The sequence below is a fragment of the Myxocyprinus asiaticus genome, chromosome 45 (genome assembly GCF_019703515.2).
Source record: "Myxocyprinus asiaticus isolate MX2 ecotype Aquarium Trade chromosome 45, UBuf_Myxa_2, whole genome shotgun sequence".
In the NCBI taxonomy this organism is placed as follows: Eukaryota; Metazoa; Chordata; class Actinopteri; order Cypriniformes; family Catostomidae; genus Myxocyprinus; species Myxocyprinus asiaticus.
Genome location: NC_059388.1, coordinates 15,364,479 through 15,391,402, shown reverse-complemented (window position 1 = coordinate 15,391,402; position 26,924 = coordinate 15,364,479). Strand labels below are relative to the sequence as shown.

The window sequence follows — 26,924 nt, the reverse complement described above, 5'->3', positions numbered from 1 at the left end:
GTGCTTCATTACCTCGGCTTGTATAGCTAATGCGCATGCACATTCTTAAGTTAATTGACAGGCGATGTCTGTATCTAAAAGGTGATTGAATCTTTTACCTGTAAGGCGGGACTTCCTTTCTACATCCGCTGACTGTTGGGCGTTCCAGTTTCTTACATTTGTTTTACAACCCCAATCCCAAAAAAGTTGTATAATTTGTAAATTATATTCACCCTTTGCTACATTGAAAGCACTACAACTAAATATTATATGATGTTTTACCTTGTGAATTTCATTGTTTTTTGTTTTTTTTAATGTACAGTAATTTCAAATCAGATGATTGCAACACACTCCAAACAAGTTGGGACGGTCGAGTGTTTACCACTGTGAAACATCACCATTTCTTCTAATAACACTTATTAAGCATTTGGGCACTGAAGACACAAGTTTGTTAAGTTTAGAATTAGTTTAACTGTCCCCCATTCATCTATTATGCAGGTCTTCAGCTGCACAATTGTACGGGGTCTTCATTGCCATATTGTGCACTTCATAATGCACCACACATTCTCAATTGGACATGGTCAGGACTGCAGACAGGCCAATCTAGCACCCACACTCTCTGCTTATTTGGCCAATATGTGGTTTGACGTTGTCCAGCTGAATATTCCGGGACATCCCTGGAATATTTTCTGGGTGCTGGATGGCAGTATATGCTGCTCCAGTATTTGTACATATCTGTCTGCATTAATGGTGCCCTCACAGATGTACGAGTTACCCATGCCATGAGCACTGACACACCCCTGGTCCATACAGACACTGGGTTTTGGACCTGATGCTGATAACAGCTTGGATGGTCCTTTTCCTTTTTGGCCCGGAGAACAGGACAGCTCTGTTTTTCTAAAACTATTTGAAATGTGGACTTTCCGTCTAAGACGAGACCGAGCCCAGAGGAGTCGGCAGTGCTTCTGGACAGTGTTGATGTAGGGCTTCTGCTTTGCATAGTAAAGTCTTAACTTGCATCTGTGGATGCAGTGGCATGGTGTTGACTAACAAAGTTTACTAAAGTGATCCCAAGCCCATGTTCATGATATCCATTACAGATGAATGATATTTTTTAAGACAGTGATGTCTGAGGGATCAGATATCACAAGCATTCAAAAGTGGTTTTCGTCTTGCCTTTTACGTGCAGAGATTTGACCAGATTCCTTGAATCTTTTAAATATATTGTGCACTGTAGAGGATGAAATGCCCAAAATCCTTCCAATTTGTCTTTGGGGAACATTGTTCTCAAAGTGCTGGATTATTTGCTGAAGCATCTGTTGGCAAATTGACAAGTCTCGAATGATCCTTGCTCTTGAAGGACTAGGCTGTTTTTGGAGGCTCCTTATATACTATGACACAATTGCCTAACCTGTTTAACATCTACTGTTTCACATCGCCTTGTTATTTTAACTCGTCAAATTGTTATTAGTCTTAAATTGCCCCTGTTTCAACTTATTTGGAGTGTGTTGCAATCATCTGATTTGAAATGACTGTACATAAAAAATGAAAATAAAAAATAAACTAAGAAATTCACAAGGTAAAACATCATATAATGTTTAGTTGTAGTGCTTTCAATATGGCAAAGGGTGAATATAATTCACAAATCACTCCTTTTTGTTTTTATTAGCATTTTTCATACTGTCCCAACTTTTTCAGATTTGGGGTTGTAATAGAAGTGGCCCATCTCTGCTAAATAGTCTCTGGCCATATGTATTAAAAATAAGTCATTGTCTTCAGCGCAGACATACCTCCTTTCTGTTTAAATTAGGCTTATTATAGATTGCAGCTTATTCACAGTAAGTGAGCGCTATTTTCCTGGCCAAATTAACATGCTATTACCGCCGACGGAAAGCAGACGGTAAACAGAACTGTTTAAAAAAAACAAACATTTGTGTGCATTTTCTAATGATCATGGCAGCAGTAATTCAGCATTTGATAATCAAATATTGGAGAAGAGCATTATTATCAGAGGCACAGTATATCCAGACACCCTATGCAGTTGAGCACACTTTCTACATTTTAAAGAACTGATTGCCTAGATCACAGTAGTGGACTGATGCTGTACAGTCCCAGTAAAGTAAACAAGACTGCATTAGTCTGTGCCATCCTCCAGCACTAATGTTTTGGGCATGTTTGAATGAATGAATGTTTGCGGTATTACCAGGTTTATCCAATTTCTTTTGAGAATCAGGTGCTAAAACAACACAGACAGTGTGTGCAAATAAACAACACTATCATCAGGCGCAAATTCATTCTTAGTGAATCCCCCTATACTGTCTGCTACCCTATAAAATCATTTAGTAGTAAATGTGTTTAGTTATGGCCCACTGATTCTACTTCAGATGGTGCTTGTCCTTTGATAAAAAGGAATATGTGCTACGCTGCAGCCCAGCGGAACTCTGATTTCTTCTACTCTGGACTGACTCTCATATCGATTGGAGTCCCTGAACTGAGGTTTGCTGTATTTCAGAGAAGCTGTTTGATTCAGCCAGAAAGATCAAGTTAAATCCCTGGAGAAACTCAGGCCAAGAGAATGCCATTGCTCTCAGGATAAGGAGAACAAAATTGACAAGACAAGACTAAATCACAGAAAGTGACATTTTTTGTGTCCTTTTTTTTTTCTTTCTCCCCTTTTCTCCCCAATTTGGAATGCCCAATTCCTCGTGGTGGTGTAGTGACTCGCCCCAATCCGGGTGGCAGAGGACGTATCTCAGTTGCCTCCACGTCCGAGACCATCAATCTGCGCATCTTATCACGTGGCTTGTTGAGTGCGTTACCGCGGAGACGTAGTGCGTGTGGAGGCTTCACGCTATTCTCCGCGGCATCCATGCACAGCTCACCACACACCCCACCGAGAGCGAGAACCACATTATAGCAACCACGAGGAGGTTATCCCAATTTGTTTGCTTAGGAGACCTGGCTGGAGTCCTCAGCACGCCCTGGATTCAAACTCATGACTCAATGAGCTACCCAGGCCCCCATTTTCTGTGTTCTTAAGAACTTTCCCTTATCTAGAAAGACCATAATCCTTGTGAGGAGGGGATAAAAACAATGCATAAACACATATACACAGAAACATACAATACAGCATAAGTGGGCCATTTTATTATGGGTGACATTTAGGATAAACATGAAAATGTATTTTTGCTGGGTAACTAATAATGTTACAAACAGAGTAAAATGAGATATAGAGAAAGAGGAAGGTGAGAGAAAAGATTTGTACTCACTCTTAGAGAGATAGCCCGTGGTGGTTTCTGAGGAGGGTCTTCGTGCAGTCGATCTCCAAGTGACGCAAGTATTCTTTTCCTGTGGCCGATCAAATTAATCTTAAGAACCTGAGAAAGAGAAAAAGACAAATGCGTGCTGTACATTTATTTCTGTGTGGCCCTCTGTACCACTTTATTCATTTTGTGTCTGTTTTATGCTACTAGACTTATTTTCAAGTGTGTGTTTGTCTACAGGAGGTTTACATGTATTAGTGTTTGGGTTACATATGTGGGTGTAATAACATACAATACATCCAGTCCCTAAAGAATCATGGAAACCTGAAAGATGACACACACACATACATGTTGGTGCGGCTATCCTTATGAGGACTCTCCACAGACATAATGATTTTTAAAATGTACGAACTATAGATTCTACCCCCTAAACCTAACCCTCACAAAAAACTTTCTGCATTTTTACATTTTCAAAAAAACATTGTTTGGCATGTTTAAGCTATTTGGATTATGGGGACACTAGAAATGTCCTCATAAACCACATTTATAGCATAATAACCTTGTAATTATCAGTTTGTAACCTAAAAAACTTCCCTCATAAACCACCCAAATGCGCCCACACACACACACACCCACACACACACACACACACACACAAAGATCAATAACATCTCGAAGAAGCTTTCTTTTTCAGTCTGCCCCATTTCTGTCTCTCTCTCTCTATCTCTCTCTCTCTCACACACACACACACACACACACACACACACACACACACACAGCAACCTCGACGAACTAGGAATTACTCCACCCAATTAATGGGCATCCATTAAGACTTTTCTGTCACCCAGGTCTCGCATACAAGCATCAAATAAATGTTGAGAAGCTGGTTTAGTCACAATGCACATAGTGGCTTCTCACTGGCCACCTCTGTCATGTCTGTCCCCATAGCAACTATATTCTCTAGCTTCATTTATAATGATCACCACTATTTTACCCTAGAAAATTTAATCATGGGAAGATAGTCCCTCTCAATGGATTCTGGACAAATTTCTGATTTTAATTATGAAATTGTATCCATAACAGTTGACCTTTATCTGACGCTTCATATGACCTGCTTACGTAAGAGATGCCGTGTTGTCTTAGTTACACAAGAGATGGAGTGTAATTTAACTCAATTACCCACTGACCTGTCTGCACCGTGAGCCACTGTGAACACTCTCACCTTCTTGGTACCAAATCAATATCCTGAAAATCCAATACAGAGACAGGAACTGAGAGGAGCCAGTTGCCCCAGAAACAAAAAAACAAAACAAAAAACGTTTGCAGGCTAAATGGTTTAACTTATACAAATTTTTATGTGACCTGCTCCATCATTTTGAGTCTCTCTGACCCAGAAACACATTGAGTTTTATGCATTAAAATAAAAAGGGAAGTCTCAGCCAACATTTAAATGATTATATCTTGACAACAGTTTGGAGTAGAAATAAACCAAAGACTTTACTTTTTACTTTATTTTATACAACTCCAAATATGTTTCTGAGGAAAAGTGACTCAAAATGATGGAGCAGGTCACATATGTACAGTATGTGTGATCAATTGCAGTATGTTTTACATGTATTCACTTTGCAGATGCTTTTATCCAAAGTGACTTACAAATGAGGAATACAACAAAAAAGTTTCATCTGAGGGAGACAGTATGAGCCAGTACAGACAGAGAGTATTTAAATAAAGAGTAAGTGAATTAAAAGTTGAGAGTCAAGTGCCATGGAAGACTTGTGTTTTTAGGGTATAAGAAATTCAACTTTTTTGATTAGTGGTCAACGGATATGGGGTTTTCAATGGCAGAATGCCGATATATCCATTATACAATGGCAAATAATGCATACATAAAATTGCCAACATTAACACTGGAAATGACATAAGGAAAAAATACCAAAGCTGTTTTTTGTCCAAGCAGGTTGAGATATCGGCCGCTGCCGATAACAACAGAATGGCCAAATTGGTTGATTACTTGCCCTGGCCAATATATATTGGTCTATTACTTTTTCTGATGGAGTTGGGAGAATCATTCCACCAAGAAGTTGTAGTTGTAGAAGTACACTGAATTGAAAGGGTCGGGAGAGCTTAGTTCTTGTTTTTGCAGGATACAATACTGTTCATCTTCATGGGCAGCACTACTTACCACAGCCACACAATTTAACACTCATGTTCTGGGTTGATGATCCCTTCTGTTTCTCTTTTATGTCTCTCATGTTTACAGTCAATTTGTGTAAGAAGGTTTAGCACTGTGGACACCAGAGGCTCATTAACCCTCATAAACCCTCCGGAGATGGCATGACACAAATAAGCCAATCTGAAGCTGCCTGAAGCCAGTCTCCCTCGTGCTGGCCAGATTACAGGCGGTTAGGGCAACTGGGACTGGACTGGAATGAAAATCCTTTTGGACTGCAGTAGGGTATTTGGTTGCTGAAATTAGACAGACTGCTCGCTGTAATTTGGCATTTTGGGAGTTTAAACTGCACACTGCTGGAAAAAAAAATTTGTGTGGGGTGGGGTACAAAGTTGGTCGGCTGATCTTTACTGGTTTAAGCTGGTTTGCTGGTCTCCCAGTCTGGCCAAACTGGTCTTCAGCTGTTTCTCTGCCTGGCCAAGCTGAAAAATGCCCCAAACCCCTCTAAAACTACCAAATTGACAAGCCTGTACAGGCTCAGAGAACAGACAAGTAAACCAGCTTAGACTGGTTTAAGTTTTTTTTCAGCAGGTATGTGCGTTTATATGAGAACATACTACACACACTCAAGGACACCTACATTTTTGACTACTGGCATAAAGTCTGGTCTTCTTGGACAGGAGGGGCCTTCAGATTCATTTGCAATATGAGCAGCAAGTTAGTTTTTTTTAAATACAGTGTTTAGGTGTTTATATCTGTAATTGATGATATAACAATAAAAGGCCAATGTGCAATAAAGTGGCAGATAATTCAAACAATGGTGCAGAAGTGTTTGTGAAAGGTTGTACAGATATTTGATGGCACAAATCTTGCAAGCTTCTTGACTAGAAAGTAGGGATGTCATAACATATAGATTATTGATCAGCATGTTATTTTATCAATATATTTTTGAGGCATCAATTAAAATTAGCCGACATTTAAATTAGAAGCCTAATTTGCGAGCTTTCCAATTCACTCAATTGGCCTTCTGTTTAACAGTCTGGCCTAATAGCATTGGGAGCATATAACATTTACTGAAGTGTGTCGCGGGTAGGAAAATTACTGGTATCACACACAGAGGACAAGCTGATGCGGCACAGCAGATAGCAGTCCAAAGTTATGAAGGTTTTTGTACTTCAAGAATGAACAAAGTGATGTTGATGAGTTTGCTGGTTAGTGTATGAAACTGATGTAACTGCGCAAACTGAACGATTACAATGTTTATTATGCAATTTCTCTGAATGTAGGCTTGAATAGGTCTTTCATTCCAGCTGTCAAACCACAAAACAAAATACTTGTAACTGAAAATACATTGTGTAGGCTATATGAAAGATACATATACACAATATATCATCCACCGATTGCTAGAGAAAATAATCTATGTCCTTTGATAATGATTTGGGTTGAACTTAATGGAAAACTATGTGAGTTGCACTCTGTGACACTGCAGAATTTTGATGCTAAGCACTGCTGTTGTGTGCGTACCTTTGTAGAAAATAACTGGTTTGAATTTTAGAATGCATCATGTCATCAGCCAAATGCGTCCGGTGCGTGACAACTCTGTTTCCTGGCAGACTAATTAAAACTTATCACTCTAGCTTCCGGAGTTTGCACAAAACAAGCCAATCAGATTGAAGCTTGTGATTTGTAGATATTGTTTTTGGGCAGTATGCACCAGTCTGTCTGTGAATGTTCAGAGACTACAAGTACGTAGAAGTTAATATAGCTATTTATAGTCCCACATGCATGCAGCAGGCAACAGACAATCAAATGGAGGAAAAAAGAAAAAGAGACAGAAAAAAATTAGGAAATGGACAGAGAGAGAGAGAGTACACTAAGTGTGTAAGGTACAGTACTGCCTTTCTGCCTATTGGTAAAAAGTAGAGGGAATGAATTAAATTTAAATGCAAATGCTCTACAGAGCAGGCTGCAGTGGAGATGCAGCGTAGCGTAGAGCAAAACAGTAAAGGCCAGAAGACAGCAGAAACGGCTCAGTCATATGAGCAGCGCTTAGGTAATATACATGCATAAGCCTTACATTGCACATGCAGTAGGGTTGATAAAGACAAGCAGCCGTGAGTTTTAATCATTGCAACTGCTCATGAACATTACCGCACCACCGGGTGCGCAGCATGCTGACTGCAGTTTTGTATCTTAAAGCTACTGAGTGAGAACCCCACAGGACCTACTAACATAATACCATCTGTACCATATACACTGGCGGCCAAAAGTTTGGAATAATGTGCAGATTTTGCTCTTATGGAAAGAAATTGGTACTTTTATTCACCAAAGTGGTATTCAAGTGATCACAATGTATAGTCAGGACATTAATAATTACTATTACAATTTGAAAAAAATGTTCAGAACTTCTTAAACTACTTCAAAGAGTTCTCATCAAAAAATCCTCCATTTGTAACAATAACAGCTTTGCAGATCCTTGGCATTCTAGCTGTCAGTTTGTCCAGATACTCAGGTGACATTTCACCCCACGCTTCCTGTAGCACTTGCTATAGATGTGGCTGTCTTGTCGAGCACTTCTCACGCACCTTACAGTCTAACTGATCCCACAAAAGCTCAATGGGGTTAAGATCCATAACACTCTTTTCCAATTATCTGTTGTCCAATGTCTGTGTTTCTTTGCCCACTCTAACCTTTTTTTTGTTGTTGTTCCGTTTCAAAAGTGGCTTTTCTTTGCATTTCTTCCTATAAGGGCTGCACGCACAGTCTTCTCTTTACTGTTGTACATGAAACTGGTGTTGAGCGGGTAGAATTCAATGAAGCTGTCAGCTGAGGACATGTGAGGCGTCTATTTCTCAAACTAGAGACTCTGATGTACTTATCCTCTTGATTAGTTGTACATCTGGCCTTCCACATCTCTTTCTGTCCTTGTTAGAGCCAGTTGTCCTTTGTCTTTGAAGACTGTAGTGTACACCTTTGTATGAAATCTTCAGTTTTTTTGGCAATTTCAATCATTGTATAGCCTTCATTCCTCAAAACAATGATTGACTGATGAGTTTCTTTTTTTTGTTGTTGCCATATTTGACCTAATATTGACCTTAAGACATGCCAGTCTATTGCATAAGGTGGCAACTCAAAAACAATGTTAAGCTTCATTTAATGAACCAAATAGCTTTAAACTGTGTTTGATATAATGGCAAGTGATTTTCTAGTACCAAATTAGCAATTTATCATGATTACTCAAGGATAAGGTGCTGGAGTGATGGCTGCTGGAAATGGGGTCTGTCTGGATTTGATCAAAAATGACTTTTTTCAAATAGTGATGGTGCTGTTTTTTTACACCAGTAATGTCCTGACTATACTTTGTGATCAGCTGAATGCCACTCTGGTGAATTAAAGTACCAATTTCCTTCCCAAACAGCAAAATCTGTACATTATTCCAAACTTTTGGCCGCTAGTGTATATATGTGAGATTAGGATACATAGTGCATTGAAAATAGCTTGCAAAAGGTGCTTGGATCGGATGTCGCAGAGCCGTGTAAACTCTGATTGAAAAATGGCTGATTGTCTTGCAGGACAATGCAATGCTCCAGTTATCCGACAGCACAGTGATTCAAATCCAAAATCTCAATTTGAGACAAATTAATGCAGTCAAATTAGTGTTTATCTGGCAGCCAGCTAGGCTTATTTGACATCTAATTCACAAATTCACATTGTAAATTCATTGGACCAAAAAAAAAAAAAAAAAAAGGGAGCGTATGAAAGATTTGCCTGTTCTGTACAAGAGACTCAAACAGAACTGTACTCAACAGCACACACCAGAGAGATCACTGACATTTTAACACTGTAATTGTAGTATTGTTAAAAAACATTCACCCGTTTCATGAGTAATCGAGTCTTGTGAGGACTCTTTCTTTCTGTAGGAGTAATTGCTGCAGTGTTGCATGTAAAATGACAGTTAATCCCATTAGATTAGAGAAAGTGAGCAGGAAGCAGGGCTGAAGAAGGGATTAACCTCGGCGGACCAAAGACAAGAGTGTAATCTCCGCCACACCAGACGCATACACACTCACACTCACTCGCTCACTCGCTCACTCGCTCACTCGCTCACCCACCCACTTTTGGGTTGAGAATGTCATGTCTCGTTGACTTTAAGGGACAGATATACATAAACACGCGCATTAGTTTAAAATGAAAGGTTAAAACTCCTTACGTATAATGTCTCTATAAAGACATGAAGCTATAAAGCTCTTCTTAAAGGTCAGGTCAGGCCAGAGCAGTACTCCACAGACACATAACTCTCTATGATCTCATGCCTGAGGCACCAGCAGACATAAGTAATAGAGCTCAGAATGAGCTGTGGCATGGATGAGCAGCTTGTCCAAATTGAGGGAGCAGAGGCCTGACTGATGGGGACGATGTGAATACAGTTCTGTTTGTGCATACAGCAGCAGTCGTGCATTGGATTTTAATGACCTGAAAAAAACTCTTATTTTCTCATTCTCTCGCTCTACCCATTCCCCTCTCTTTTTGCCTCCATCCCACGCTCCACAAACATCTTGCCAACAACCAAGATCACTCATTCCTCTGTCTCCTACCCACCCCCATGTCTTTCTTTGTCTTTCACACTGTCTCTGTGATGGGCAACATGCAAAGCACATTATTGGCTAATTGGCTGTAAAGCTCACATGATTGGTTGAATGACCTTTAAGCCATGAAAAAGTAGCCACAAGCACTTTGTTTTTTTCTGCTTGACGTCACGTTGCTGTATCCATCTCTCTCTGTAACTCAATATTGTTCATCCAGCATGAGATCTCTGCCTCAAAATGCAGCATCTCTAATAGACTTTACCATGTTGCATACCTACCATGCTACAGTGGATGAAATGTATTAATAAGAGCCAATCACTGCAGACATAACACATTTTATATCCAGGATAACTAGCCAGCACAACCCACAAAGAGAATGTAATAAGGTCTAGCGTATGTGTGTGCATTGATTGTGTCTGAATATCTTCCTGATCTGAAATTTGAAATGGTAGTATTGGTGCTTTTCGGGCCATTAAAGGGAAAGTTCACCCAAAAATGGAAATTCTGTTATCATCTTCTCACTCTCATGTTGTTTCAAACTAGGGCTTGGTATTGATACAGATTTCAAGATTTGATTCAATTCTGATCCACAAGCTCTCGATTCAATTCCGATTCATTTGGGTATATTTTAGTTAAAAAAGTCAATTTTGCATTACATATGAAAGAAATTCTCTCTCAGCTAATGCTGTTAATTATACAGGGGACCTTCTGACTTTGGACATTATGAAAATATTTATTTTACATAGTTTATCATTAGTTTTCATAACTTTGGTCACATTTTGGCTGTTTAAAAATGTACAAATCCATATATATGTTACATGTTTATTGTTTACATGCATAATTTGTACTATTTGCAAGTTTTTACATGGACTTGTATAACAAGTGCTTAAACGATACTGTCTCTTTAAGAATACTAGCATCTCTCAGAAGTGTTTTAGTTGAGCGCACATTAACCAGAGGAGTCACGTGGTTTCTTTATCGCATCCGTACAATGTTTAATTAGAATTAAAAGTTTCTACTGTACTTTTGTTGATCAACAACTGACTGTAAAGAGCAGAAACTATATTAAAAGAGACATTTTTCAATGACAAATTCATTGTGTGGATCTCGTCTTTAGACACACATTACACAGAACGAGTCAAATCAAACTTCAACTATCAACACGCAATGAAAGGATCTCGGTGCTGAACTGAAATATGAAAATTGACCAGCCAGTCAATCAGAGACATTTTTAGTCACATAGCGCTAAATTTATTTGCATATGTGAGTGATTTACATCAATCTTGTGATTTAAGTATATATATATAAACTTTTTTATATGGAACACAACAGGAGATGTTAGACAGAACGACAGTCACCATTCACTTTCAATGTCTGGACAAAAAAACAAAACAAAAAACCAATGAAAGTGAATGGTGACTGAGACTAACATTCCACCTAACATCTCTTTTTGTGTTCCACTGAGGAAAGAACCTCATACAGGTTTGGTACAACATTAAACAGAATTTTTGTTTTGTTTTGTTGAACTATCCCTTTAAAAGCCCCATTGAAGACACAGAGGAAGTTGGTCCAGTGGTGATCACTAAAACCGCTTGGAGTTAGGTCACAGTTGGTCTCTTTTGAAGCCAAATCCAGTCTTAACCTTAGCAGGCACAATTCAAACAAGCCCGAAGCCACCATCATCACGGCAACTCACCGTTATCCATCTCAGATCCATTTATAACCAGTGCCTCCCAACCAAAGGACAACTGGAAAGGAACCAGAGCCTGCCAGTTACCTAGCAACTATGGAGCGAGTGCTGGTGCTATGCGTAAAAACCCAGCAGGCCTCTGAGGCAACGTAAAGGATTTACAGCAGCGCTCTAGTCCAATGGCGTAAGGTTTGACTGTGAATGATGAGCTGAAGCGCCAATGAGGGAATGTTACATTTCTGGCTTTACCAGTAATATAAAGAGAAAGCAAAGGCAAGATTATTGCACTATGCAGGGATCAGAAAGAATCAAGAGAATAAGTCAGCCTCCAACACAGACAAAGACAAGGAGAAAAAAACACGTCATGACAGCTTCTCTCATTTTTTCCTCTCTACTTTCCACTTTCTCTTTCACACATTCCCACTCATTCTTGCACACAAATCCACAGACAAGCCAGACTAAGAATAAAACTGCGGATCAAGGAAAATAAGCAATTTTTCAAAAACTGAAAAAGGTGTCAACTTGTTTTTACCTGTGGCGTGATTTAAAAAATCCAACACCAAACTGTGCCTCAGACAAGCGTTTTCAGCATAGACAGCTTCAGTGATTATAACGGGAACAATTTAATTGTGGTGTAGACACGGTGTAACTATATTTCCAAGCAACGTTGCAACTTGTCACATTAGTATAGAATTCAACAGATGTGCAGTCATCGCCTATTTTACAAAAGCTTCAAACATGACTCATGCAGTCATTCTTATAATGTATTACTGTTTTGAGTCTTTTGTTTTTAACTTAAGTGTTAAATGATGTAAAGCAGTTTTTGCACTGATGCCAGATTTATATAGGCCTATTTTGTGAAAATAATCAAGTGAGATACAGTTCCTTTCATGTGTAAAGTTCACAAAATACACATTACTACAAAAAAAAAAAAAAACTATATTGAGATATATGGTTGATCCTCACAAAATCTGTCAAAAAAATGTCCTGGTCATGTTTAACCCCAAATCAATACAAAAAATATCTGAAATTATATTTTGCATAAAGAAAATGAAGCCTAGATTTAGGACCATTAAGATTTTTTGCTCTGTGACTGCAAAAATCCCCAACTGTCATTACCGCAACTATGTGTCCGGATGTTTTACTTTTACTATTCTCATTGTTTTCAATGATGATTTTAATTTTTTGAGTAAAAGAGATGCTGTTGAACAAGTTTTTTTTTTTGTTTTTTTTTTTAAATCAGCAAAAATGAAAGGCAAAACCAAGGAAAAACTACTATGATATATAAATACTTTACAATTTAAATAATATATAATTTAATTACATTGCGGTAATGAGAATATCATAATGAGCTTTTCATTCTTTTCATATCATAATGAGTCTTTTCAGCATTACGGTAATAAAAATTGGGTTTTAAAATGTGCACAACTGTCATAAAGCTAATGCCACAATGTAAAAAATCTTAATGGCCCTAAAAATATTGTTCTACAGTATATGCAAAATATAATGTCTTATTTGTTCCTTTTGATTTTGGAGTAAAATAGGACCAGGATATTTTCTTGACAGGTTTTGTGAGAATCGCCCACATGCAATTACCAAGATGTAAAATTACTTGTACCATGATGTAAGATTTTGGTCACACTACTGTAGGATAGTTAACCATTACTCTATAAATAAATAAGAAACGCAACTATATATGACCCCTAATCCAGTATAAAATTAAACATCAGTAAAGCGTGCACGCAATGCATAGTACATAAAATCCGTTTCAAATTAATCTCATAAAGTGATAATCTGAAGGCTTGCTTGTGGTGTTAAGCATGTCTAGTTTTAGTCTCCGCACGCCGCTGTTGACAGTGACATAAGGACCAACAGCAGGCAGATCATCAGCATTAGACTGGCAGCTCTGTCACATCCTGAACAGCATCAGACCGCTGATTGGATCTGAGCTTCAAAACACCACAGGACAAAACAGAAGAGAGCCCGGAAGCGTCCTCGCATGATGCCTGCACCCTACACAGAGCTTTTATGTAACAGAAAAGACTGTACTAGACAATTTCAGATTCTGGAGTGGGCACAAAATGTCAGGACACTCAAAGTCAGGCTGAGATGTGACGGTACTGTATCCTGTTAATCTGGTGGAAATTGATTGGCGGAGACGATAGGATGAGATTCATGCTCAGATGACTGATGCCAGAACAGATAATACTGTAGTGTTAATAGATTTGATCTGTGCACAAGTAATGCATGTGTAAAATAGTGTAAAATCAAATTTTTTCATGTATATTTGCAACTCATTTTACTAACTTAATGTGATGTATTCCTGACTGAAATGGGATATAAAGTGAGGGGAAAAAATGTTGGGCAGGACTTGTTTGATTGGATCATGAAAAGTGTGGGGTATCACAATAGAGTTTGCAGTTAATTGTAGAGGGCTACTCCTCTACTAAGACACCCGCCCAGGTAACCATTGGTTAAAAAATGTCAGCCGAAAAGGTAAGTCATTTCAGAGGCAATGCAAGTTATTACATTTCCATTAAAGACTACAAAGCCAAACTTTTTTATTTGGAACAACATGCAATTAACTTGCACAATAAAAACAGGAATATTTATTATTCCTGTTTATTGTTTGTATATCCTGAATATTATTTAAGCAAAAAGGGTCCATTTTGATTTAATTGTTGACTTTAAATTCTCTTTGCTCATCTAAAAATATTTGTTATAAATTAAAATCTAATTAAAATTTATTTAAAATAAAATAATAAAAAAAAAAAATAAACTCAATAAAATGTAAAAATAAATTAAATCAAGATTTAATCAACTGCATTAGGATTCTGGGAAGGAGCAGCTGGGAGTTTGATCACTTTAAAGATGCTGTAAGCAATTTTTTCATGGAAAAAAATTTTCCTACTCCCTGAAAGATATTAATGAAATAAGTGTCCTGAGATATCTCACTGGTCTCTGTGACAGCTCTAGACAAAAAAAGAGTCCACGGTCCACGGCCTCTGATTTCTGCCTGTCACTCATTTTGCGCGTGCTCATATTATTGTAGCTGCAGTGAATTATTGAGGCATAATGCATTTTTATGCCATGTTGTTCATAACAGTTGTCAACTGAGGGCGCTATTTTAATACTGTTGTTTTAACAACCGTTTCTGCCCTCAATAAAGCTCATTTTGGTATCTTTGGAGTTCTGGGTTTTGGAAAGAGGGGGCGTGGCTAATCCAACGGCTCAGTCTCGTGGAGGTAGAATGGCGGAAATCGCTTACAGCACCTTTAATTTTTTTGTGTGTTCTTGCAGCCATTCCTTCTAAAACTGCAGATTTTATCTTTTTTATCCCCAAAAAATTGAACTGGAACATAGTGAGGGAGGGTGAAAGATTTTGCTCTATAATTGGGCCAGACTGTGGAGCCATAGCTGAATAAATGATCAAAAGAAAGAAAGAAAAAATGCTATAAATATCTGTTATGGTATACAGACTGCTGTGCTCACACAAACACACACACACACACACACACACACACACACACACCAAGGAATTTGTATGAGGAATGTATAAAGGAATGAGTTTCCTGTAGGTTTAGAAACAGCTGTTAAAGTAATATAAGAACAGCTATACTGTTGACTGTCTATCTAACACTTAACAACATAAAATCAAACCAATCAGTATACAATAAGTCTACAACCAAACAACCATTTATCAAAAAACACCATTGAGATTATACTTTCCCTGCAGTCAGCTTTAGTAACACTAGTCCACTCTGAAATAACTTAGTTTACAGTCAACCATCAGCTGTAAGTATCTTAAATTTAGTCAGCTAAAATAGTCTGCAGTTTACCTGAATGTGTAGTCCTGAAGCTCAACTGGTAGAGCATGGCACTAGAAATGCCAAAGTCATGGGTTCAATTCTCAGGGAACACATACTGATAAAAAAAAGAAGAGGCATGAATTCACTGTAATTCACTGTAGATAAAAGTGTTTGCCTAATGCATAAGGAAATGTAGTCTTCACAACCATGAAGTCAGTCCACAGTGCAGTGTTGTATCATAAGGCTCATTAACATTAATCCAGTGTGAAACTAGAACACACCAACACAAAACAGACATTCCTGTAACAAGACAACCATCTGGAGCTAAAGTATAAAGAAATTTGGTAAAGTTACTGTAGGTAAGAAAGGCTCTGTCACATGTGGAAGGCATAGCTGTGAGATTACTTCTAATACACTGGGCCTTATCCATAGCACAGCAGGTCCCACATACATTATGCAAAGCTCCCTCTCTGCTGTTCTCTTCTGATCCTCTCTGACTCCTTCACTGCTGACTGCAGAACTGAGGTAAGGCTACCTAATGGAGACGTCTGGCTACCTCATCATCATGAGGCATAGTCATTCTCACTGCTGCGCAATCTACATATTACACAGGCTGTGAGGTTATCCCTTCTAATTGAGAAGATACAGGAGGGCATGCATACACATGCACAAATGACAAAACAGGAATGTACATAGGCAGTTCACGCAGCAAAAAAAAAAATGTTTTTTAATTTTTTTTATTTATAAGGTTAAAATGTATGTGAATGTATACGGAGAAGTGTATATCTTACGTCCTTTAACTGGTCTCTATTTCTTTGAAATTTTTCACAATTTTTAATCATCTTTTGCCTTCACTAGTTCATTTAGCAAACACAAATATTTCATAGTCAATATGATGTCATGAAATGCATAATACTTGAAAAAGAAAAAGAATTAGCTAAATGCTATTTAAAGTAGTTTTAGATGGAGTGTAGCTTGCCACACCATAGTATGAGTCAATTTTCTAAAAGTTTGTCATGAAACCTACCCAAATATACTTGAACTTCACTTTGTTGCACACATTCACAGTAATGCATGCACAGACGCACTATCAGACTGAACAGTGTACCATTGAGTGTTATGCGGAAAAATCACAAAAGTAAAGAAACTGCAGCGTAAAGTAGCCAGAGATGGACAGATCACTTCACTGACATAAAAAAAGAAGAAGAAAAAAAAATACAGATTGGCACTGCAGCAAGTAGAGAACAATAGCTTAAACAGTGCATTAATAAAAAATACTAAAAACAACTAGAGGCAGCAAAATCCCTTGTAATCCACCTTCTGCCTTACTCTTTTTCTCACTTTGCCTTGCGCTTCTCTTGTGTGAGTGACTTACCCAGAGTTTCTGAGCTTAGAGATCCACGGCGTAACCAAGCGTCCGTTCTTCTGTTCTCAAGCATCCAAGAGCCCTTTTGAGGGTTCAAACCTGCCTCGACAAGCTACCACAACTCTCTGCCTCTCTTATAGAGCGCTGTGATGTTTCACCTCAGAGCTGTGAGTCACAAATACTCAAAACGCATAGTGCACTGGTTGAGCAAGACCAGAAGAATGAAGATGCCACAAAGAAGGTTTTTCACAACTCTTTCCTCTCTTTTCCTCTCCCTCTCCTCCTCTCCCGTCTCTTCACGCTATCAAACCACAGAGCTTCTGTACTCCACCGTTTACTCTTCCTCCAGCAACAGCAGTGTGTGTATGAACACGTCACCCCCTCTCTTTTTCTGTCTCATTTGTCCGCTCTCCGTTCTCAAGCTCCTCATTTGCACTCTCCGCCTGGTTACTATGGATACTCTGCTCCCATCCAGCGAGGAGCTGCTGTGGTTGTGTGCTGTAGTGGGAGTGCGATGCAGGTGACCGTTTCCTTAGCTTTGGTGAAGCAGTGCAAGTGTGAGATCTCTCTCTGATTTCTTTGCCTCATTCTCCCCCTGTATTTGTTTCCCCTCCCCCTCCCCCCCCTCCTTCCTTCTCTCTCTCTCTCTCTCTCCTCCATCGAGCTTTATTGTTTAACCTGCTCAGTGCCGTTGCTCCGCTCACTGCAGTAAGACTGTGATAAATTCATTTCTTCTTTCATGCATTCCATTTTCCATTAAAAGAGAATCTTATCTTATGCAAATAGCAGATGTTCCATCTGACACCTTAGTCTGCATATTTAAAGAGAGATTAAAGTTGTCCACCCAATCATTCATGAAACACGGGAACAACAAAATTCTGTGTAAATTAGAGAAAGACTGAAAATAACTTTAACCTATATTTTTACTGAGATTTTTTTTTACAGATATTCAACTAGCTGAGGTTCGATCTTTCATCCTTGCATTTTGACTGCATTCTGCATATTATGTTGGGAAATTGTACAAGTTAATTTCTGCGATTAACTGTTTATTGTTTAACGCATTCAAAAAAAATCAACAAATTAATGCGGTATCCATTTTTTCACTTCCTGTGGCTAAAATTGCTGTATATAAATTTCACGTACACACTTGACTTGACTGCACATCCTAGCACAGAAACTGATTGTGTGTAGCTGTGCACACTTATTCATTACTATGCTATGCATGTCCAGCACATAATAAACACGGGAGCAGATTTAATGTATGGAGAATGGAGACTTCACCCGCAAGTGGTCAGCCAGGTGTGGGACAGATACGGGCAAGCTGCCGTACCTCTTTGCATCGCCAGAAAACGCTGTCACTGTCATTTGAACCAGTGTCAAAAGCGCAACCGTGCAAAATTGACCTAGCATGAGCACTATAGATACTGAATGGCAGAGAGAGAACATAATGGTTTTGAAATTTTAAACTTCAGCAAATAAAACTTCAGCATTCAGTTTGGTTTTTATCTGTATGTACAAAGTGTCTAATAATGCATTGGCAATGTACACTTAAGTTTCTCTTGCCTATAAAGCTTGATATAAATTGAATCTTCCCATTTATTCCTATTATTAAAAAAAGGTCCACTGGAAAAAGCCAGGAGATTTTGCAGAACTTTTAATATGTCAATAGATTTTATGGCATGTATACATATACTGTAAATATTTGTCTAATTTAACTATCCAATTTTTTTTTACATGTACATATTTAAATAATTAAAATAAAATGAGAATTACCCAATTTCTTGAAAGTTCTTTGAGAAAAAGTATAAAGTAAATATATTTATGATTATTAATCATGGTTTGATTTAATGTCACAGAAAACTGTGTGATTCACAGCCCTAGTTTTTATTGATGTAGTTTAATGATTATTTAAATGATAGTAATATACATGTTATTTTTTTGTCAAAAAAATCAAAAATCAAAAATCAAAATAGGTTCTGCATATCTGTTATCGGACAAAAAAATAAAACATTTAAATAGAGAAAAATAAATAAAAATAAGCAAAAAATAATCAGTATTTGTCTAGGTCAATATTGGTCAAAAAACTATATTGGTAAATCTCTAGTGTAAATCATTCTTAAGTCCAATAATTCCAATTTACGTTAGAATGGTTTTACGGTGGAAAAAAGTGAATAAACTTTACATCTTTTACCCACGCATTCACATGCATTTGCTCAAATTACATACAGAAGCTTGTGCAACAAATATGTAAGCTATAACGTAATATGAATTGACATCAAATATTGATGCAAGTTCAAATTATTTTAATATGTGAGAAGAAAGAGACAGCGGAGTGATCCTTAAGACTTGGAAGTAGCACAGATATGTCAAAAATCAGTTGCCTATTATACAATTTAGCGGTCATTATACAAAAATGTCTGATCAAGTACTCCAGAGATGTGCAATAAATATACATTCATTTCTATGGTTTGAAACCCATGCCTCCCTCATGAACGTTATGCATACCAATTCTATTTTTATGATGGTGCTTTGGTTACAGTTTTTAAGAAATAGCCTTGTAGTGAGTGTTGGGGTGTTAGGGGCCACTGGATCATCTTGATGCCCATGAGCAGGCTCTGTACTGGGGAAAAAAATCTCAGCTCACCCCACTGTAAGAACAAGACTCAGCGGTTATGTACCAAAAATGTGTGTCAGCATGCGTTAATTGAACACATGTACCCACAAGCCTATCCATCCACACACACTACATACAGAGCAACAGACACACTTACACCCTCAGTGTGTCTTTAATGTTAAAGAAAATATTTTATCATCATTAAGGTGTAAGGGAGTGTAATATATGGGTGCCAAGGAAAAAACAGTGAGTGTGTTTGATGAGCTTGCTGTGTTAACGAAGGCAGTAGCCATCTGCTAGTGTAAGAAAAGACAATTTGCAATCTGTGCGATTGGATAGGTGACAGGAAGTAATGAAAACAGGAACACAACACAAAGGAAATGGAAACTCATTGTAACAGGCACACACTTACACACAGAGTGTCTGAATTGTAAGCATCAGACCACGCATACTTAAAAGATACATGCCTTACACACTTACTCATGCACAAACACGTCAGTTTTGAATCATCCATGCATAACGCAAGCCGTCTCTATGGTAACTACCACTAGCAGTCATGGCAAGCGGGTAACAGTTGTCAAAAAAGGGCTAAACTATTATTACGAGCTAAATGACTTCTGACTGCTTACCAACACGGCCTAGAGAACAGCAAACATAAACCAGCATACCGACGGTTGATGAGACCGAACGTGCCACAGTGTGTGTGATATATGAGAACAAGTGCTATTTAAATAAACAGTATTTACAATGGTTATATGGATATCAGAACTGCACTAAAAATGGATGTTGTACAATATTGTGACACGGCTCCAATGTATCAAGATTTCCAAGTTGTAAAATCAAATTTGAAGTATTTTGTTTTTCATGAGGAACAGAGCTTATAAAGTTCTTTTCTTGAACCCAAATACTTGCTTGGGGCCAATATAACAGGAGTGAAGCATTCATACTGTATCTGATGGAGTCCAACAGAAAACCACCTTGGCTCAAACCAGACATTTTTTGGATCAACAATAAAATCAAAATACATCATAATATGAGCATACTTGTGGAGACACAGTTTGGTTCAAAACTTTCCAGACTGGTTTGGGTGGATTCCATTCGTGAATTAAGCTCATGGATGATGTTTGAATTAGAACTAATGGTAACACTGTACAATAAGGTTGTATTCATTAAGATCAGTTAACTACTAACAATGAACAATACTATTATAGCTCAACTTAATATTAGTTAATGTACACTACATTTTTTACATTAGAAGTTAACATCAGTTAAAGCAACATGAACTAACATGAACTAACAATGAACTAACAATGAACTTGAAAACTGAACCACTGAAGTATATTTAAATATTAATATTAATCAAGATGAATAAATCTGCTGTAAAAAATAGCTGTTCATAATAAATAATTAGATAATAAATCTAGTGTACAATGAACTCATATGTCCTTTGCACACCAGAGGCGACTCGATAATGTGAAACAAATCACTGACGAATGGCCATTTCACATTAAAGTCGAAGGGAATGAACTCTGTTTGCACATTCATGCCTTTACAATAGGTGGTGCTAATCAACAAGCAATGTTACTCTGGTATGGTAGGTGGCACAAAGCACCATTTAGCTGATGCAATTTACCTGCTGGCAAGTCAACTGACAGTGTTATCATAAACACAGTCTGAGGGTTTAAAAATCACTGTGTAATGCAAACAAATAATGACTGCTAAAACATGTTATTAATTGGAACAATACTGATTGTACCTTATTGCCATGTGCATCTACTAAATCCCTGCATGTTACGAATTAAACGCAAAGACATCTAAACGCTCCAACAGTCTATAAAATGCACACAATAATTTTTTTTAAATCACTGCGTAATGCACTCACATGATGACTGTTAAAACAAATGTTGTCAATTGGAACAATACTGTTTGTATCTTAATTGTATATCTACTTGTTATACATCTGTTAAAAACTCTACATGCTACGAATTAAACGTGACGACATCTTAACACAAAACCCATCTTCAGTCTGTTAGCGACAGTACAGCTGTTAATGATAGCACAGCAATAACAGTTAAATAATTTTGTGGAGAAACTATCACGTTTTTAGTATACAAAGGCAAACAGACAAGTCACAGCAATAGTATTAATAGTAAAAACTTAAGATCAGTACAACTACAAACGCAAATATGCCGCAATAAATGCAGTATTATATTAGAGCCAAAAGGGAACTCACGGAAGATTAAATGCAAAGGCAAAAAAAATGCAGCAATATGTAATAATTATAAAGACAATCCACGTAAGATCAGAGAGTTAAAAAAAAAAAAATTTATGGATGCAAGGCAGTGATGCAGCAATATCACTTATATGTTAAGAGAACCCAAGGCATTTGATGCAAATTAAATAGCCTACACATCCTCACTGCTGGTACAAGATCTTTTTCTCGAGTTACTTCAGCGTTTAATGTCGGTGGTCAAAACTGCAGTGGCTCATGACACGTGTTATTTTAAGCTCATATTTTATTGTTCAGGGCATTTCACCACCGTAAAAAAAAAAAAAACCTCGCTTTGTCGGTGCTCGAATGTTCAGTCCAGGTGTAAATGGCTTCATAGGAATCCAAGAAATCGAGAGATTCAAAGGTGAGAAACTGCGGGAAAAATGTGTGTTAGGTGTGCAAAGGCCTTTATATTGTAACGCTTATATTTAAAAAGTGTCATTTTACATTTTTTTTTTTTTTTTTTTTGGTTTATAGACTTTTTTACACATCACAGTATTTTATGTCATTCAATACAATTTGAAGAAGAGCATTTAACAAGAATAACATGTTTTTCAACATGAAAATGCTGGGGAAAAAATAAGCTTCTTCAATAGGATTGATTGAACAAATGATTGCAGATTAATCAATTATCAAAAAAGCTGCTAGTTGTGGCACTAGTTTGAAGCACACATTTGTACAACCAATATGACACAGAATGGTCCATATTGAAATAAATAAAAAAAGAAAGAAAGGATGAATAAGTTTTCCTTAACAGTAATAGTGATAGTATATAAATAAAACAAAAGTATACTATATGTGTGTGCACGCGTGTGTGTGTGTGTGTGAGAGAGAGAGAGAGAGCTGCTGAAGAATGCAGACATGTTGAGCCCTGTTATGATGAATATTATCAGATGGATGCCTGTGGTAACCTTGAGGCCAGGGACACACATGCAAGTCTACGACTCACTAATAGGGTACATACAGGCTCTTACATGCATGGAAAGATGTTAATACTCTACACGAGGCATACATGAGACAAACAGTACAAAACACACACAACACAAAACCTGACAGTTTGACATCAGCTGGCTTTTTAAAGAGACCATTTGTTCCATGTCAATGAATCATGTTTCACTCTCTGAACGCTCACGTTGAATTACTCCTGCTCCTCTGAAAAGCAGAAACCTGCATGTCAACACTGTTTACAATCACAATATGATCCTAATTTTTCTCAATATTAATATGCAGAGTGAAAACAGCCCTCACAAGTCAACAGTCTGTTCCTCTCAATTTCACTCAAGTAAGCTGACAACATTTTTGCCAGCTGAAGCCCAGATAGTTCAAACCAAGATGCAAGATACGTATGTGAAATAAATGATAATCTGATTAATAATGAGAATAAATAATAAGAAAAAGGAAACCAGTGAGTAATAAACATAAAGCTGAAACTGACCTACACACTTCACACACATGGTAACAATTAAAAAACCTTGATATATCAAAATATTCATAGTTCATGCACTAAAAAAATAAAATAAATGGTTCTGGGGCCATCTAGTGAACACAAGGTGCATTGCATATCTTTGTTTGAGAATACTTGTTGGCCCAAACTGTAAAATCAGGCTTGCACTGGTTTAAATGTAACTCTTGCAGAATTTCTCAACAGCAATCAAATATACTAGTGATGTGATACATACAATAATAGGTTTATATCACATCATGTGTTTGTGACAAAAGTGTAAATGAAGCACTGCTAGAGTCATGAGGTGATATTACATTTTTAATGATCAATAGGGGTAACAGTGGACATGCAAGTGCAAGGTTTATAAAATAAATAAACAGAATATAAATAAAATCAATAACTTAGTCGCTGAATATGTTCAAATGTTCAAATGAAACATGCCACTGGGTTATGATCATCTGATGCAATATGAGAGGATGTACTGTAGGTTTGATATGAGCTGGACTGAAATTTAGCCCCAATTCTGTCATATTTGTACTACTGACTTAAGCACAATCAATAAAATCCATACAAACACTCACACACATACTAACATGCACACACACACCTGGTTGTCTTTCTAGTAGCCTCAACATCTGTTGCCCTGAGCATTTATGAGCTGATTTAATCTGGACCACTCCACAGATGCTATTTTTCTCCCCCATTGTGCTCTGTCTCCTCCCTTCTGCTTCGCTTTGTTCAGTCTCTCCTCTATCTCTAAACAAAACTAGAGTACTACCGCTGTGCTATCAGTCACCTATTTCATATTGAGCTAAACTCTCCACGAAACACAAACACAAAGCAGGAATCCTCAGTCATTTTTTATTCCCTACACATCCATACGTGCCCACTGCTGCATACAACGCTTTATAAAGTGTCTTCTCTTCTACTCTCTCTCTCTCAGTCTCATTTACAGCAGAGAGTTCATGGCAGTGACCTGGGACACAGAGCTGTTCTGTGATCCTCTAAAGAGTGTCTCATTAAAAGAAGTTCAGAATGTCCCACGCACACACACAAAGGAAGGGAAAGTCAAAGATGTACAAAGATCGTTCTCTGCAGGTCATCCAACAGCTTTTTTTGTTCTCTTTCCTACATTTCCATCATTCTGATTTCGCAATAGAGGGATAGTTTACCGAAAAATGAAAATTCTGTCATCGTTTACTCACTCGTGTCGTTCTAAAGCATGACTTTCTTTCTTCCATAGAACACAAAAGGAGAAATGTTGAAGAATGAATTGGCCACTTATTTCTATAAAATTAAAGTGAACGTGGATCCGGATTTTTGAGCACCAAAATAAAAAAATAAAAAATAAAAAAAACTGTAAAAGTAGCACTCTTTACAAAGCTAAAGTATGGACTTGGAATAGGGCACACAAAACAAAGAGACATTTATGAAAACTTTAATGGTGTTTTTTCTTCATTTTGGAGCTTGACAGTTGGGTCCACATTCAGTTTCATTATATAGAATATAATGAAATAAAATGGAATATAACTGAATGAAATATAATATAAATAGAGCAGCCAGTACCATACGGTTTCAATGCATCTTTTTCCATACAATGAAATTGAAGGGTGACTGAGGCTAACATTCTGCCAAACATCTTCTTTTGTGTTCCACAGAAGAAAGAACATCTTACGGGTTTGAAACAATATGAGGGTGAGTAAATGAAGTCAGAATTTTAATTTTTTGGGTAAACTATCCCTTTAAAGTCTGCAAGGGAACGGACAGCTATTCACACTACAACAATCATAACGTAAAGTGTATAAAGGAGCTTCCTATATGCACAGTGGTGTTGTTAGGCAGACCTTCTGCCTACATCAGTGCTAATGAAGCTGTGTGTGTTAATTAAACACTGACCCTGAGGGAATGAAGGAATGTTACAAACTCTAAACCTCCCAGAACACACACACACCCACACACCCACACACACACACGTGTATCACGTGGGGTTTACTGCAGTTGCATGGTCACAACATGCATAAGCAAACACACACAAACACAGCACATCCAATGACACCATTTTTATAGCCCAATTAAACACATCAAACAGCATAAAATACTAATGTTCCTCTCCTTGTCTCCCTCTTGTGGCCAAACATAACGTGTTTATTCCCAATGCAGCATTCTAGTTGATAGTTTCAACCGGGAGTGGGTGTATGTGTGTGGTTTTTTTCTTTTTTCTTTAAGAGCTGAAGAAATCACATCCCACATTATTATATAATCTGTCTCTTCTTTCTCATTCTCTCGCCATTTCTCTCTCTTGGTTGAAACCTGAGTGAAATTAGCATACGTGATACGTGAGGCTGTAATTAGTCATCTAACACAGAATCTGTTAAAGCAGCATGCAACATGATTTCACTGTCATCAAACATGCCATTTAGTCTTTACCAAACACAGAAAAATTCAACCAAGCATTCACGATACACATTTTACACACACGGGCTACAGATATAACCACCAATATTTCCCAAACATGCAGACTTGCTTATAAAATCTGAGCAACAGCAAGATGCTTCCATGTATGCTAGCATTACATCAGTTTTTTTCCTCCCCAGTTTAATCACTGCAGTCGAAGGCAAGACAAAATCAGACAGGGTTGTTTATCAAACAAATAAAATTACAGGGAAGACTCAGAGCCAACCAAAACCACATTATGACAAATCGACCAACAGAACGTCAGAATGATTTAGGACGATCTCTTACAACCTCTGGTTGTCATTTTAAAGCATCTCTAGCAAACCGTCTTATTTCAAAAGACTGCTTCATTCCAACAGCACAAACTCAAGTATACATAGCAGTACGATATATATAGCTAAACACTTACGAATATGTGTGTGTATTTACATAAAATATTATTTATGAGCCAAGGGACAAACGAATACAGACAATCGTTCATTTGGAATTGAATAGCATAATAACATGGCAACAGACAAGTACCCTTTAAACAGCATGTCTTTTTTTTTTTTTTTTTTTTTACTGGTCACCTTAACTAGCTTAACCAGCTTGGACCAGCTTGGACCAGCTTAATCAGAAAGACCATTTTGGCTGGTGAACAACCTGGGTATGCTTGTCCACCAGCTAGACCAGCTGGTGAAATTCAGGCTGGTCTTTTGAGCACAGTAAGAAGAGAAAATGCCTTGAGGACTTACATTAATGAGCTCGATCTCCCAGATCTTCTTGACAAGCTCCATGGATGTATAGCCGTTGATGAGGAAGGACTTGGTGTAGTCTCCCAGCTCCAGTGACTCCAGCCATTCAGCCACTGAGGTGGGGTTATTTCCATCGTAACCAATGGGTCGCACCTTGGAAACATGGAAACAGCTGTTAAACTACCATATCAACAAACAAAAAAAAAACCAAAAAGGCTGGGCACAGTTTGGGTAATAAATACAGTGGTACAGCATGGTGACATTTAGATATTATGACTGCGTATTGAAATAAACAAGAAAGGTAAAGTGTGTCAAGACTTTGATGTTGGCTTGACAAAGCCAGGCTTGAAAGTTTAAAAAAAGCTTCGTCATGCACATTATCTTGAGGGAGCCTGCCTTGTCAAGACGGAGCAGCTGAATGACCTCCTTGCTTCGGGGAGAGTTGTATTTGCAGTACTGGAGCAATTGTACATCGTTTTATTACATGCTGCCAGGAGACTCCGCAGAATGAGTGTAATATCTCATATGATGAGGGCTGAAATG

General features: G+C 37.7%; 1 protein-coding gene across 7 annotated transcripts in view; it reads right to left on the bottom strand.

Moving 5' to 3' along the window:
* The window catches only part of anks1b (ankyrin repeat and sterile alpha motif domain containing 1B), a 240,466-nt gene that overhangs the window by 28,260 nt on the left and 185,282 nt on the right, over positions 1 to 26,924 (bottom strand). For all 7 annotated transcript variants that reach the window (XR_007896108.1, XM_051687944.1, XM_051687947.1 and 4 more), the window contains 2 exons: positions 26,382 to 26,534; positions 3,249 to 3,356 (listed from right to left, as the gene is read on the bottom strand). Coding sequence is in view for 6 of the 7 variants with exons in the window: in XM_051687944.1 (XP_051543904.1) it covers positions 3,249 to 3,356; positions 26,382 to 26,534 (261 nt within the window). In the remaining variant the exon portion in view is untranslated. The remainder of the gene's footprint in view (positions 1 to 3,248; positions 3,357 to 26,381; positions 26,535 to 26,924) is intronic.